The sequence below is a fragment of the Vicugna pacos genome, chromosome 18, assembly GCF_048564905.1.
Source record: "Vicugna pacos chromosome 18, VicPac4, whole genome shotgun sequence".
NCBI lineage: Eukaryota > Metazoa > Chordata > Mammalia > Artiodactyla > Camelidae > Vicugna > Vicugna pacos.
The window spans coordinates 32,513,215-32,529,621 of NC_133004.1; the positions used below are offsets into that span (position 1 = coordinate 32,513,215).

Below are 16,407 nucleotides of genomic sequence, written 5' to 3' on the forward strand. Positions count from 1 at the left end.
TGGTATACAACATAGTGATTCATTTATACATATATATTCCTTTCCATATTCTTTTTCATTCTAGGCCATAACAAGGTATTGAATATAGTTCCCTGTGCTATACAGCAGGACCTTGTTGTTAATTTTATGTATATAGTACTTAGTATCTACAAATCCCGGCTGCCAATTTCTCCCTCGCACTCCCTCCTCCCCCATACCCCCCCAACCATGTTAATTTGTTTTCTTTTTTTTTTTAAATTGAAGTATAGTCAGTTAAAATATGTCAATCTCTGGTGCATAGCATAATGTCCCAGTCATACACATACATATATTCGTGTTTGTTTTCTATGCCTGTGAGTCTGTCTCTGTTTTGTAAATAAGTTCATTTGTGTCCTTTATTTTAGGTTCCACATATAAGTAATATCATGATATTTTTCTTCCTCTTTCTGGGTTACTTCACTTAGTATGATGATCTCCAGTTCCATCCAAGTTGTTGCAAATGACATCATTTTATTCTTTTTTATGGCTGAGTAGTATTCCATTCCTGTGTGTGGGTGTGTGCATGTGTGTGTGTGTGTGTACACACCATGACTTCTTTATCCAGTCATCTGTTGATGGACATTTATGTTTCTTCTTCCTTGAGACTATTGAGCATCTATGTGCCTGTCACTGTGCCAGGTGTCAAGCAAACGCAAATTCAGTCCCTACCTTCACGGAGCTTATCTGGAGGAGACAGATATTCATACCATGTAAAATTGCACCTGTAAAATTAAAAGGCAAGCCACAGGTTGGAGGGAAGTATTTGCAAAGTGTGTATCTGACAAAGGACTTACATCCAGATGTATAAAGAGCTCAATAAGACAAAAAAGCAATTTTTTAGGTGGCAAAAAATTTGAACAGACATCTCACAAAAGGAGACAGATGAATGGCCAGCAAGTATGACACCACTGGTCATTATGGAAGATACATTAAGATACCACCGTACTAGAATAGCTTAAAAAAAAAAAAGCCCTGATAAAGTACTGGAAATAATATGGAGCAAAAAGAACCTCATACAGTGCTTTTGGGAATGCAAATAGTACAGCTACTGTGAGAAACAGTTCGGCAGTTTCTTTAAAAATTAGACATGCACTTTCTTTGTGGCCCAGCAACTCCATTCCTGCATATCTATCAACAAGAAATGAAAACTTGTCCCCAAAAAAACCTGTATGCAGATTTTCACAGAAGCATTATTCATAATAGCCAAAAAAATGAAAAAAAAAACCCATGTGTCCATCAACTGGTGAATAGTTTATCCATGCAATGGAATACTACTCCACGATACATACAATATGGATAAATCTCAAAAACATTGTGCGAAGTGAAAGACCCCAGACACAAAAGACTGCATACTGTACTGCTCCATTCATACAAAAATCTAGAGAGGGTAGCAGGTAGAGCTCAGTGGTAGAGCACGTGCTTTGTGTGCATGAGGTCCTGGGTTCAATCCCCAGTGCCTCCCTTAAGGGAAAAAAAAAGTTTAAAAAAATCTAGGAAAGGCAAAACTGACATGATAGAAAGCAGATTGGTGTTTGCCTGGTGTCGGGGGGGAGGAGGAGGTACAAACAGGTACCAGGAAACGTTTGCAGGTCTGTGTACATCTGCTAAAACTCATTGAATTGTAGACTTAAAATGAGTGAATGCTTAGGCATATAAATTAAATTCCATTAAGTTGTTTTTTGTAAGCCTGTAGCCCAAACACAATACCACTGGATGTGAATGAAAAAAAAAACTTTCTGGTTATAAAGGCAAATATTTTGATGCTAATTGATTCTGCCAAATGGGAAAAATATTTGGCTGTTCTCCAAATACAGGTTCCTTTTAATGTAATGGATCCCTCTATTAAAATTCCTTTAAGGTTAGATAAAATAAATATGTCTGTACAGGCCTATTGGTTTAAAGTGGAGCCCAACTTTTGCTTTATTAGCTTTGGAAATTGTGGCTTGTGAAATAGAAGTACATGTGGAATTTCTTGGAAAAAAAGTTCATGTATGACAAGTGAGACAAAAAAATAAGTCTGGCATATGGGTATCATGAGGACCTAATAACTGGGGCATTTGACCGGGTCAGGGAAGTTTGAGAGCCTCTCTGAGGAAGTGGTCGTTGGGCTCTGCAAACAAAAGAAGAGCAAAGAGCAGTTGGCTCGGCATCCAAGTCTACAGAGATTAACCTCCTGCAGCTGCTGACTGACCGTGCACTCGATGCTTTGGACAAAGAAGTTAAGGCGATAACCGGATGAAGCTTTCTGGGCTTCAGACAGAGGAAATTAAGGATGACAGGATGCTCTGGACAGTTTTGGACAGACAGGCTGTTAGATAGTTAATAAGCATTTCAGGAAGAATTTTAATGAACCCTCTTCTTGCATCTTCCTGTACATAGAAAAGCACTATGCAGGGGTGGGGGGAGTCGTGTAAAAGATAAAGAAAAGCGCTGTAATCACTAACTTGAGAAAACTGTTCTTGTGAGTAGCAGGTATCTTTTACCAAAATATATGCTGACGGCTTGTATTCCTTGACCAAAAAAAAAAAAAAATTACATGTAAACTGGCCTCACCCTCTACCTCTTCGGAGCAGTTTTTCAGAGCTATCTGAGAAGCCATCTCCTGGGCCATAGTTCTCGGTCAGACCCTGAATAAAACCTCACATGTAGGGGAGGGGCAATCATCGACTTTCCAGGAGGGAAGAAAGAGCGATCCAGGCAGCAGGAAGCACATGCAGAGGCCCTGCCACAGAAGCAAGCATGATGAACTGAAGGAATGAAAGACGAGCGGTGTGGGAGCAGTGATGGGGAGGCTGGCTGGGGAACAGGCAGGGGTCAGGCTGGGCAGGGCCTCTCAACCATGTTTAAGTTTCTTCATTTTAAATCAGAATTGGATTTGAGAAAATCACTCCGGCTGGATGGGGAAGGGGCCAGAGGGGCAACAAAGTGAACTGTCAGTGGCTGTGGAACTAGGCTGCAGGCTGTGATATTTATACCAAGATGGGGCAGAGGAAGGGAAGTAAACTTCTTTGGGGCAGTTAAGTTGATTTGGTGATGGAGAAGATTGGGGGATGGGGGAAGGTAATAGCTCAGTGGTAGAGCGCATGCTTAGCCTGCACCAGGTCCTGGGTTCAATCTCCAGTACTTCTATTAAAAAAAAAAAAAAGAGTGAAACTTAGGTTTTGGGCTTTGGGACTCATGCAATGAGATGGATGCAGTGGGATTCTCTGAGACAAAGAATTTATTCATTCAACAAACATTTGTTAGGTAACAACTATCTGTCAGACACAGCTGGAGATCTTTGAGAAGAACAAGATGTAGTATTTGTTCTCAAGGAATTTACAGTCTAGTAGGGAAGAAAGATGTAGACCAAGGAAAACATAGCTCAGGAGTGTGCTGAGTTAGACCCCTGTTCCAGGCTAAGGAGGGACACGCAAGAGAGAATGTGGCCAGTCCTGTGGGGGGGCTTTACGCAGGGACTGGCAAGGGTAGAGACATGGGAGGCTTTAAAGGCATGAAGCTATAGAAAAAAGGAAAACATCTTGCCACTCAGCAGTGTGGCAACACCTGGGAGCTTATTAGAATTGCAGCATCTCCTGCCCCAGAACTGCTGATCTCCTGGGAATTATTGCAAGCTCCCAGCTGATTTGTGTGCACGTTAAAGTGTGAGAAGCCCATGTCTCATTAAGAATTCTGAGTCCTCCACAGGCCCATCTGGTTTTATATCTGGCTCTGTATTCAGTGGCTGCGTGGTCTGGGACAGGTTGATTCATCTTTCTAAGCTTCTGTTTCTCTCCTGTAAAATGGGTAATAACACCACCTCCTCCCGGGCTTGCTCTGAGGACAAATGAGGTGATGAAAAGTGCCAAGCGTAGTATGTGACACCAGGTCAGGGGTCATTCAAGTTTTGAAGGTTTCTTTCAGGAGAGTTTCAGAAAGATTTCTTGACAAGTGGTCAGTCTCTTTAACCAAAAGGACGAATAATCTCACTCGTCATAGAAGTAATACAAATTCTCTTACAATGAGTAGTGTTTCCCATATCCTCCCCAGATTAAATGCTGGGGAAGATAAGAAGAAAATGGAACCTTCTAGCACTTACTAACGGATTTAGAAAGAGGTCCGACCATCTGTACTCAAGAGAAAGTGGGCAGACGCATAGACAAATCCACAATTCCATACCTGGATATAAACCTGAGAAAATGCCCACTCAGGATCACTACAATATTGCTTGCAGTAGCAACGTCCTTGGTTACAAGTGACAGAAATTCTCCAATAGCAGTGATTTAAACAAGACAGGAAGTTCCCCTTCCCTCGAATGCCCAGATGTCAGCAGTGCAGGGCTGGTAAGATGCTGTGTGGAAGCTGAGAACCCCAGGCTCCTTCTCTCCTTGTCCTGCCCTGCGTATCTTCCTTCCCCAAGATCACCTTGTGTCAGTAAGGATGCTCCACTTCTAGTCACAGGCAGGAAGACAGTGAAAGAGAGGGACACACACTGCCTGTTTATGGACACGTCCTGGAAGTCACACCCCCTTCCCCTGAATCTGCATTTGGTCACACCTGGCTACAACAGGCTGGCAAGCACTGTCTTCATGCTGAAGTCTCTGTGCTTTGCTAAAAACCAGGGGTTCTGTTACCCTGGAAAGGGAAGAATGAATGTGAGTGGGACAACTAATGGTCTCAGCCACAGGGGCCATGGGGGGTGCTCCCGTGAGGGACACAAAGACAGAAATCCTCAAGTATACACAAGTTAAATGTATTCCCATTTATTCTGCTGAGATTGAATATATAATTTTAATGTGTTCAGACTTAGTAATGAACATAAAATATCTGAAAAAAATTAGTTACACCATATCATGGATTATTTAAATGTTAAAAAGATTTCTTTCTCTCTATATTTCCCATCTTATAAGTTCAAAGGAATACCACATTCCAACACAAAAATTTTTTTAAGAAAGTGATATGCTTTTGCCAAAATTATACCACATGTCAGTGGAAAATTCATGGCTTTGTTAGTAAACAGTGCTGAGAAAATTGGCTCATTATATGGTGAAAATAAAACTTGGATCCCAGAGGCAAAGGTGAATTTCAAAGAGTTGAAAATTCATATTAACAGTGAGCAGCCAGTCCAGCCTGGCATCAGCCAAGGAGAACAAATATTTGACCACACAGAGCAGATGCCAGCCAGCACACATACCAGCATGGACTAGCTGGACTTCAGCCTAATATTTAGTGGCCTAAATGTGAAAGAAAAGCTAATAAACTAACAGAAGAAAATGTCAAATATCTTAACAACTTTTAAATGAGAAATCAAAAAGCAATACACCAGTAATTAACACAACATCGTAAACAGACTGTAATTTTTTTTTTAAAAAAGCAGCAAATGATACAACAAAATAGTTAATTCCTCTACATTAAAAGTTAAGTCATCTACACTATTCAGTGAAGGACACCCCTGGATATGCAAACATAGGTGCCATTTTGAGAGTTATTTGCAACTGCCCAGGAATAGATGAGCAGTCTTGAGACTAAACAACAACAAAAAAGACAGGAGGCCCCCATGAGAAAGTGAGCAAAGATAAATAAACAATTCACAGAAAGGGAAACCAAAAAGGCTGACAGGTCTATGAAGAGATTCCCCAAATTATTGGTGATCAGATGAATGTATGTTAAAACACAGCACCACTGTGCACCCATCCAACTGGCAAAAATTAGAAAGCTGGGCAGTAACCAGTGCTGGGGAGGATCAGGAGACATGGGAAGCTTCAAGTGGGAGGGTCAGTGACCATTCTTAAAAAAAATAGAGAAATTAACCTGTCTAACCCATAATCCCATCCTGGATACCTCTGCTGGAGAACTTTCCACAAAGCGCAGAAGGGGATGCATTCAGGGATGTTCATCGTGGCCTCGTATATGTGCTAGGGAGTCGGAGGCACCCAGGTGTCCACCAGTTAGCAAATATGGGAGTAAAAGGCAGTTGACACCCACCGTGGAATCCCTCAAAGCAGGTCAAAGAAATGATGCAGATGGAGCATAAGCAATGCATGTTGCGGGGGAGGGGCACAGCTCAGTGGTAGAGCACATGCTTGGTATGCACAAGGTCCTGGGTTCAATCCCCAGGACCTCCATTCAAACAAACAAACAAACGAACAAACAACCCCACACAGGTTGAGTGAAAAAAGGAACAGCAGAAGATCTACAGCATAATATTACATACGGAAAAAGTATATTCACACATACAACGTGGCATTTTTCAAGGATACAGTCACATTCAAAGACACGTAATCAATACATTAGTATGGGTGTTTACAGGAGAGGACAGTGTGAAGGAAGGGGACAAGTCACAAAACTAGAGAAGCCTTGCGTGGACTATAATCCAGAGATCTGAAACCAAAAGGCTCAAGGTGCTCAACTATGCCTTAAATAATGTGTGTGCATCAGGAAGGTGGCTCTAAAGGGTCGTGGGGTGGAGGACACCCCAGGCTGAGAATCTACCATATTCTTTAAAAGACTAACCCGTGATCTGCTATGCTTAAGCTAATATGTGCGTGAGCTTGATCATTTAGTTTCCTGCAAGCCAAGGAGCCCTGTGCCTCCTGCAAACTTCACCCCCACCCACAAGTGACACTGAGGCCACTGCTGGTCCTAGATGTGGCATAAATTCCAGGCCTGGAATCCCACACCCAACCCTTATTTCAACTGCTCCTTAAATACGAGCAGTTTCATAACAGAGATTTCAGTGAAAAAAAGGGTGAGGGATACCTTCTGCGTATCCCAGGGGGCTGCAAAACTCAGTACCCGATGTGCATGGAGCCACGGTCCACCCAGGGTGGCAAGGACAACCACACAACTAATCAGGTAGCTAACGGCTTGAAACGGGTCGACAGGAGAGGGGGTCAAAGATCACTCCTTGATTTTGCTTCAGCTTGAAGATAAGGTCTACCTCAGCTTCAGATGGCCCTTATGGGGCCAAAAGGGGGCAGCCGGTCTCCCCACGTCCAGGCTGGGCCTCCAAACAGGGAGTGGGGTTTCAGCCCCAGACCTCAATGAGGTCCCCGGATTCCATGCCCAGATCAGCTGGCAGCTCCTTGCCTGAAAGCTTTGTCCCATCAAAGAAGAAAGAGAGCTTGTGGCCCGAGAGTCCCATGGCCTCCTCGTAGCGGGACATGAGGGTCTTGAGAGGAGAATCCTGGAGGGAGAGGAAAAAAATGGATGCAAGAATTTGAAAAGAGGGGCTGAGGAGAACTTATAGGGATGGACGGAGGACTTGGGACAGGGAGGACAAGGGATCACAGAGGGAAGGCGAGTAATCAAAGAAGCCAGCACAGCCGGTTCCTCCCTAGGTTCCTCACTAGGGAGCTGGGCCACAGAGCCCAGGGCTGGGACGTCGGCTCTGGATCAGGCAGGTTCTCCAAGGCCAGTCTCTCCCACCAGTGGAGGCATGTATGACCATGAGGAAGCCAGCCTGGGCTCTGGGGTGAGTGTCATCAGAGCTGGGGGCCAGGCGTTCCCATTGAACTGGACGTGTGACCTTAGACAAGAGCTATGGGTTGACTGTGTCCCTACTGCACCCAAAAGATTACTGGTGGTCCTCACCCCTGGTAAACGTGAATGTGACCTTGTTTGGAAGATGTGATCAGGTTAAGATGAGGTCATATGTGATGGGACACACAGTGAGCACTAAGGCAATTGGACCGGTGCCCTCGTATGAAGAGAAAACAGACATACAGGGAGACACCCGGGAGAACGTCATGTGATAAAAGAGGTGGAGATTGGAGTGATGCCATGAGCTAAGGGACTCCAAGGTTGTCAGCCACCACCAGAAGCTGAGAGGGAGCAGGGAAGGATTCTACCCAGAGTCTCAGAGGGAGCATGACCCTGCCGACAACTTGACTTCGGACTTCGAGTCTCCAAAACTGGGAGTGAATACATTTCTATTGTTTGAAGCCACCCAGTCTGTCGTATTTTGTTACAGCAGCCCTGGGAAACTAATACAGCAAGTTACTCCACTTCTATGGATATTGGACTCCTTATCTGTTAAATGAGGGTAACTGCAGTGCATTCCCACGTGAGATTGTTGTGAAATTCACTAACACCCTGAATGTAACCATCCTTAGCACAAGGACTGTCCACTTCTCTTTGAAGTGTGCCTGTTAGTTTGATGGGCTTTATTGGTTACTGTCCAAGGGTGATTTCCACTCTAACCAGGAGAAGGAGTTAGGAGACCAGAGCCAAGGTTCCCAGCAGAAGAGGGAGGGAAGCTGAACCCTGGCCTTTTCCCACCATCTAGGATGGGCGGGAACCCAAGACCACAGAAAGTGGTGACTCCACCCTCCACCAACTGACGAGAGAGACAGCGGAGGGCATGGGCAGGGGTACCGAGAGCCACCTCTCCCACTCACTCGAGGCAGCGAGACTTCCAGCATCTGGTGCTTCTCCTTCCCCTGCACTCGCAGCTGGAGCAGTTGGGACGTCTCCGCAGCCTCCGGAGAACTTGCCAGCACCACACAATCTGCAAGAGGAAGGATGAGGAAGCCAGGCCTGAGCGTGGGTTGGAAGCAGGGCCCCCTTCGGGCCTCTCCCCACAGCCCCTCCCTGTGGAAAAGCCTCCTCAAGCCTCCCTGCCTTCCTCTCACCAATGATGTCAGCCACTCCAAGCTTTAGGGTCCTGGGGGTGGCGGTAGGGGACAGCTCTGTTTCTCCAAAGAGCAAGAGGATCCTGCTTGGGGACACCCCGAGACGGGCGGCCATGTGGTCCACCACACTCTGTAGGGGCTCCGACTGGGAGGGGGACAAGAAGCAAAGGAAGCCTTCCTGCCTGTGTGCTCCCTGCCAATCCTTGCCCAGTTTCTGTCCTTAACCACTCTCTGAACTCCTCAGCTGTGAGGTCCACCAGATCGACCTGGCAAGGCACAGAATAAAATCATGTCAATGAAGGGTTCAGGCAAGTGACACAAAGAAACGAAGCAGCCATGGGTTAGGAGAAGAAAGGGAGCAGTGGGGACTGCAGCAAATCAGAACCGGATATGCCTCATCTAAACAGGCCAGCTGTTCCGAAGCTCCAGCTGATTGGTACCACATGGGAACAGCAGCCAGGTACTGCATCTTCCTGTTTAAGAGAAACTGGAAATCTTGATCTTGGTATGAAATTGCCCATTGCAAAGGTTGGCTGTGAACGCCTATGTTTTAAAAGCACCCTACAGTGCAACAGATGTGCTGTTGATCAGGCCACAGGCTGCTAGTGTGCAAGCTCTGGCTTAGTTGCTTGCCCAATGCACTAAATGGTCATTTCTGTTATCAATTCTTGGTTTAGAATTGGGGTCATCCCTACAAAAACAGGAGTCTTCACCAGGAAGCCAGGGGAGCTTGGAAGGAGCGAGTGACATCTGGGGGTCCAATGCAGTAAAAGCAAGCACGAGAGAGAAACACAGGGTCTAAGAGAAGGAAAGAGGGAGGGACACATCCCTGGGGAGGCCCCACCAAGCAAAGCTTCTTAGGATGTTTAAATGGAGCCTTGAAGAATGGGGGGGGGGGGCGGGGCAGTGTAGCTCAAGTGGTAGGGCCCATGCTTAGCAAGCACAGGGTCCTGGGTTCAATCCCCAGTACCTCCTCTAAAAATAAATACATAAGTAAACCTAATTACCACCCCTCAAAAAAAATTAAAAAAAAAAAAGGGTGGGAAGTTTCCCAGAAAGAGAGGGGAGGAGGAGGAAAAAATCTGGACAAAGGGAACAGTGAGCACAAAGGTGGGGGCACTGAGAGCGCAGGGCAGCTCCAGACGACATGGTGGGCAAAGGAAGACATGGTCCCTTCTGCCCGGACACCACTGTCTCTCCACACGCATCTCCTGGGAACCCTTCTCTCAGACCCGTCAGGCACTTACCATTCTGATGGACAATCTGACCAGGTCAGCCCGGCACCGGATTTTGAGCCGCAAGACTCGGGGGTTCTCTGGGAGAGTGGGCCCCTCTACCAGGACCACTTCATCCTCTTGGCTCAGGTGCTCCTGGCCCTGGGGCTGCTTGGGACTCAGAGAGGAACGGAGGTCTTGGAGGCGCTTGTTCACTTCCCTGGGGTGCAGAAAGGACTTGGGGTCAGCCAGGGTGGACCCACCTCCATATTGTCCCTTTCCACTCCAGCCCAGAGCCCCCTGCCCTTGGCACCTTAACTTCTGGAGTGCCCGAGTATGCTTTCTGCTTTTGGTTCGTGGTGGAGGTGGGGGCAAAGGAGAGGTGTCCTCAACCCTGCAGACAAAAGAGGAACAGGATGGAGAACAAGGTGAGACCCCAGCCCCACACCTCTCTTCATGGGCTATAGACCCCTGAGGACCAGAGAGGGACCTGGAGAATCAGAAGGGAGCACCTTCTGGTAATATCCATCTTATTGGAAGGTAGGGGAAGGTAAGGACAGGAGAAATCTGAGTCATCATTTTTATATTTATATGACCCAAATATGAGGGAGGAGGATTCCTAACTTTTAAGAAAAGTGACTTCCCAGGTCAATGTCTGATAACATCCAAAAGACACCAAGCACTTATTATATGCCAACGGTTCACTCTAATCTACTCAAAATTTCTGACATGGGTACCACTATTATCCCCATTTTATAGAAGAGGAAATTGATGTACAGAGAGGATGGTTAAGAGCCAGCTGGCAGGATCTGAACCACAGGGAGGTCTTGAGCTACTTCCTTCACCCCTGCATCATGACCATCTTAGACAAAAAGCTGAAACACTTCCCCTGCGGGGTCCTGAGGGTCTGCTGTCCTCCACAGGTGGGGACCACTTCTTTTCCCAAGAGCTTCATTCCTCACTGGCGCCTCCAGACTCCTTCTATCCCTTCTCCTTACCCTTTCAGGAGCTAGCCAAGGGTCCTGCCCCCCTCAGCCTACCCCACCAACTCCCTTTCTGCTCCGATAGCCCCAGTGCCCTTGCCTCACTCACGGTAACACCTTTTTCTTCTCTTCTCCATCCTTACTCCTCAGCTTCTTCTTCCAGGGAGACTCTGGACATGGGGAATCCTCAGCACGGGGACTGCTGGAATCTGCTATGTCCGGCTCTGGGGACGGTCAGGGGGCCGGGGGGGAGGAGTGTTAAGGGTTAGCCAAGAGAGGGCGGTGGAAGGCCAAGGAGAGACAAGTCAGGGGCTTCAGAAGGTTCTGAGGAAGGAGGAGACTAAGGGGCCCCCAGACACACATGACCACACAATAATACTAGGGAAGGGCTCCAGGGACATGAGTCAAAAGGGGAATGCCTAACTCGGAGACAAGGATGCCTAAGTCGGAGAAAAGGATGAGCTGGAGTCTGACATAGAGCAGGAGAGTCCGAGCCTTGCACTAAGGCAGGAGACAACGTGCAGACTGTCGGAAGGTGGCCCACTCCAACTGAAGCAGCGCTCTGCTCAGTTGTGATCACCTGCACCCCACAAATGAACAAAACTGAGCACACAACCCAGAAAGTATATATTTACTTAATATACACACATACCCTACTTACCATACATGTACATATTAGTATATATGGTATAAAACATACATTACAACAAATGTTGTCAAAGGATGATTTTTTTTAAAAATATTTCTCTTATTTTCTTTCCATTCTCAAGTTGATGGGCACAGAGAGAATATGTGAGTCTTGGGGTGGTGGGGGAGGGGATGAGGTAAAGAGGTAAGTACAGGCCTGCTAAGCTCATGTTTCTCAAATTTCATCCATGTGAGCATCATTATCATTTTGACATATCTCTGTATTATTTAATACCTTTCTTTAAATTACTAATTGTTGGGGAGGGTATAGCTCAAGTGGTAGAGCATGTGCTTAGCATGCCTGAGGTCCTGGGTTCATTTCCCAGAACCTCCTCCAAAAATAAATAAGTAAATCTAATTACCTCCCCACAAATAAAATAAATAAATAAATAAATAACTCATTGTTTTTGTTTGTTTGGGGGGGTGGTAATTAGGTTTACTTATTTATTTATTTTTAGAGGAGGTACTGGGGATTGAACCCAGGACCTCATGCATGCTAAGCACGCACTGTACCACTTGAGCTATACCCCCACCTCCAAATTACTCATTTTAACTTAAATGTCTAACAAAAGGAAACCAGGTACTATTCTAGAATATAGCTCTTTTCCATTTGCTTGCCACAATAAAAGATCATCATTAACCATAAAAATAAATACTGTGATTACACAACACTGATAATAAATCCTAGATCAGTGTTCTCAACCAGAGGCAATTTTGCCTCCCTGGGAACATGTGGCAATGTCTGGAGACAATTTCGGTTATCACAATGAGAGGGGGAGGGGGTTGGGGTGTGATCCTGGCATCTGGTGGGTAGATGTCAGTATGCTGCTGAACATCCCACAATGCACAGGACAGCCCCACACAAAGAATTATCCAGTCCAAACGTCAGTAGCACTGAGGCTGAGGAACTCTGTCCTAGTAGCTGCCAGAGGCCTGAGATTCTGCATTTCTGATAAGCTCCTGGGGATGCTCAGCACTCCTGGGCCCACATTTTAAGTAGCAAGGACAGAGGTATCCTTGTAATTCTATGTTCCAGGTACTGTACTAAACCATGTATGTAGCCCACGAGGGGGCTTTCTATATATTCTACTTGTCATCAAAACCCTCTGACCTAGGTCCATAACTTAGCCCCATTTTGCTGATGAGGAAATTGAAACATTGTGAGATTAATTCACCCAAGGTCACACAGCTACTAAGGGGTGGAACTGGGACTCCAAACCCAGGCCAGCTAGTTCCTGAATCAGCTCTTAATCGTCCTGCCATACTCCCTCATGGTACAGAAGTCTTAGTCCAAGGTCTGCGTTTTCCCACTGGATCACTTCTTTGTTAGACTTGATTCCTATTCACTGCCCTTGAATGGTTTGCAAAAGTCACATCACTCGGGGAGGACAAAGACTGGGCAGCCCTGATAAGATTCAAAGAACATCCTGTTGGCTCCAGAGTGTTCCCAAGAAACTTGCTGCAGATATAACAAGATGTTACAGGTTCTCAACACCTCCTCCTCCCCAGCCTCTAGGATTACAGAATCAAAATCTCTGAGGATAGAACCTGGAAATCAGTGTATTAGCACCTTCTTATGTCTATTAGAGTTGGGGGAAGATTTTTTTTTGACAGTACTTTCTGTGCCTTCTGGTTATCCAGCTCCTTTCAGGAGGCTAGGATGCAGGAGTCACCTCTCCCGTTTCCTTCCCCTAGCCTCAGGGAACAACTAACTATAGGGATGTAAAACTCCAGAAAGTCTCAGAGAGCCCAGTGCTGGGCACCTCTCCCTGGAAGCCCTCCCTTACCTTCCTCAGTCCCTGGGGGACAGAATTTCAAGAGGGACATGTGATCTGGGATGAGGTGGAGGCTGCTTTTCACCTGCAAAGAAAAAGTAGATCAGTCCCAAAGCCTCCCTCCACTTAAAGGGAAAACTGGGGTCGATTCTTCCATCCCATTCAGGTCTCCTCTAGCTCCCACGTTCTCCCTAAGGATGTAGACCCCACCGCCCTCTCACAGGGACTCAGAAGCTCAGCTTACCCAGGATCCAGAATTGGATACCCTGACTCCTACACCCCTTTCCCTGATGCACTATAAGAATACAAGCGTAGTTTCCCATTTTTAGGAGGGTGCTAGTAATCTAGCTATTTTAGAATCCTTGGAAATCCCAGCCCCTCTAACATACCCTACCACGTGAGGACTCCAGCCTCCTGGAGCCCCCAGTCCTCCCTGAACTTCCAAGGACCGCAGCCCCCGTTCTCCTGGATCCTTAGTAATGGGCCTCAACCTTTCAAACCCAACGTGCCCCAAATCCCAGCCCCAGGTCCTCTCAGCTCCTCTGTAAACCATCAGGGATCCCAGTCCCTTGGCCTCTCTAAACTCCTGACACGCCAGCTCCCGGGAATCCCAAACTCCCAACACAATCCAAACCCCTTCACCTCCCCAATTTGCAGAAACCCCATGAACCCTGCCACCTCTCTGGCTCCAAGGCCCTACCCCTGCTTCCTTTTCGTCCCCCAAGACCAACCCCAGAAAACCCTATCCTCAGCACTCCCAAGCCTAGCCCTCCCGGGTGTCCGGCTGCACCTTCTCGGAGTACACTGGAACCGCCGGTGCCTCGCCTGGATCCAGTAGCAGCCGCCGCCGCCGCCTGACCAGGACCGGAGGGGCTCCAGCCGGCCGTGCGTCCTCCCCTTCGCTGTCACTGTCGCTGTCGTCCCGGGGTGCGGCCGGCAAAGGGGGTTCCGGGAGCGGGACCTCGACCGGGTCCGCAGAGCCGCACGCCGTTGCGACCTCCAAGACATCCTCATCGCTGTCGCTGACCAAGTCCACCAGCACTGAGTCCAGGGTGCGTCGGGCTGGAGATCCCTGGGAGCGAGGACGCCGACCCCGGCCGCCCCGGGACCCCCGAGCCCCTCGGCTGACACCACCGCCTCTGGGCCGCCGGCCCCGCTGCCTCACCGGCTCCGCCATGGCACACACCGGGACGCGACAGTCGCCCGCCTCTAGTCGACTCGCCCGGCCCCCTCCAGCGATTTCCGCCCTTTATTGGGCTAACCGCCTGCTAGTCTGCGCCTCACCCCGCCCATACCCTTTGGGTCCGCCTCCCGCCTTTTCACTGGTCACTGCACCCGCCCATCATGCATTCACCACTGAAACCAAGGCGCCAAACATTCCAATCAGTCTAAACGCAATCGGCGTAGGTTTCGATTCGATCCGGCTCACCCATTGGCTGAGCTGCCTCTCTTGCCTTCTCCTAGCCCCGCCCATCAAAGAGATTCTTTTTTCCGGTTGGTGAAGGAGCAGAGCATCCTGGGAATTGCCGGCGGCTAGTCCTCAGGCCGCAGAGAGGAGCGAGGCGGGCTGGAAATTGCTTCCAGAAACAGCGGGCGACAAGGGTATCCTCTTCTTTCTATCCCCTGACCACAAGTGGGCGGAGTAATCCCGTTCAACACCGATTCCTCGCAGACACCCCTCCTCACTTGCAGAATCCACACAGTACACAACCTGGACCAAGACTTCAACACCATGCAACTCCCCGAATTACCTCCAACAGCATACACACCCTCCCTCACACCAGACAGCTTCAAGCGCAAAGTCAACGCAACGTACATCCTTGCGACACCCTCCCACAATATAAGCTTAAACACCACTCGCCTCACAAACAACACTTGGAAGGGCAAATACATGTGAAAAACTGGAAACTTAATTCTCCCTGTTGAAAATAAGGTACGTGACTTCTCCCCCTTCCTCCTTTGTCTTTCGGAATTTCTTTCGAAATGTTTGTAAGTCTTGATAATGGCTGAATAAGCCTCTTGCCCGTAAGTCGGGAACTCCAGGACCTGTGAGCAGTCTTTTTTTGAAATGCAAGCGTCAAGAAATAGCTTTCAGCCTCCCGATCTCCGCTCCAGCGGGAGAATGAGCCTAACTTCCTGGGGGCCTTGCTGCAATATACAAAACCACCCCTCATCAAAAACAGATGAAAAGTTTTTCTCCCTTGGATAAAAGCCGATCAATCACCACGATAAAGTTAGGATGAACTATGTGTGACAAAAGGTGCTGTCAAGCCCTCTTACTTGACGCCTAGTTATTGTTTCTCTTGAAAACGAGGTATGGGTTTTGTTCTTATTGTAATATTGCTCAAAGTGTAATATTAGACCATTTATTTAAGATTTTTCTTATTTCCTAAGGTAAGCTTGTATCGCTACAAACTTCCCTCTTAGAACCGCTTTTGCTGTGTCCCATAGGTTTGGGATGATGGTGTTTTTGTTTTCATTTATCTCTAGGTATCTTGATTTCCTCTTTTATTTTTCTCAGTGATCCATTGGTTGTTTAGTAGCATGTTGCGTAGCTTCCACAAGTTTGTGTTTTTCTGCAGTTTTTTTCCTTGTTGATTTCTAGTCTCATAGCATTGTGATCGGAAGAGAGAGAGGTGGGTCTTTGAAAATTTATCCTGAAAACAGGATAATGGGTTGTACCTGCTTGGCTATATATAAGAGGGTGAGATTTCATTCTGCCTTTGCAATCAGTCTTAGCGGATTGCCTGTGATATGCATTCTGGTTTAATGCCTATTCAATAATAAAACTGTTTTCTGTCCCTACTATCTCTGTGGAGAGGTTTTCTGGGTTGGAAGAAGACTTTGTTTTTTCATTATATTTCCCCAACACACCCACCAATGAATGACATCACATACCTCAGAGGCTACCATATCCTCCACACAACTACAACTCCTGTTCAACGTGCACCCCAGTACAACACAGACACCCCCATATTGCCTTCAACTGCATGACCCTGTTGACCTTAAGAATAAAAGTCAGCTATTTTACCAGCAAGAATGGGTTTATTCAGGTATAGCAGAGGAATTGCAATTTAGGACAAGTAAGCTATAGCAAAAAGCCATTGACCAGTCAAAC

At 47.1% G+C, this 16,407-nt stretch overlaps 1 protein-coding gene across 1 annotated transcript; it reads right to left on the reverse strand.

Annotated features, from left to right (window-relative positions):
- Positions 1-6,162: 6,162 nt before the first annotated feature.
- Positions 6,163-14,614, reverse strand: NFATC2IP (nuclear factor of activated T cells 2 interacting protein). The gene is made up of 8 exons (XM_006201427.4): positions 14,080-14,614; positions 13,302-13,374; positions 10,937-11,051; positions 10,158-10,238; positions 9,878-10,064; positions 8,631-8,775; positions 8,397-8,506; positions 6,163-7,183 (listed from the first exon to the last, which is right to left on the reverse strand). Exons 1-8 carry the CDS (start codon positions 14,464-14,466, stop codon positions 7,025-7,027), a joined length of 1,257 nt encoding a protein of 418 aa, XP_006201489.4. The 5' UTR covers positions 14,467-14,614; the 3' UTR covers positions 6,163-7,024.
- Between the last annotated feature and the right edge of the window lie 1,793 nt (positions 14,615-16,407).

Excerpts from the sequence above, each read along its gene's own strand:
- NFATC2IP (XM_006201427.4), bottom strand. The coding sequence starts at position 14,466 with ATGGCGGAGCCGGTGAGGCAGCGGGGCCGGCGGCCCAGAGGCGGTGGT. Across the intron at positions 8,507-8,630 it reads TGGAGTGGCTGACATCATTG|ATTGTGTGGTGCTGGCAAGT; the intron begins GTGAGAGGAAGG and ends TTCCTCTTGCAG. Across the intron at positions 7,184-8,396 it reads TGGAAGTCTCGCTGCCTCGA|GATTCTCCTCTCAAGACCCT; the intron begins GTGAGTGGGAGA and ends CTCTCCCTCCAG.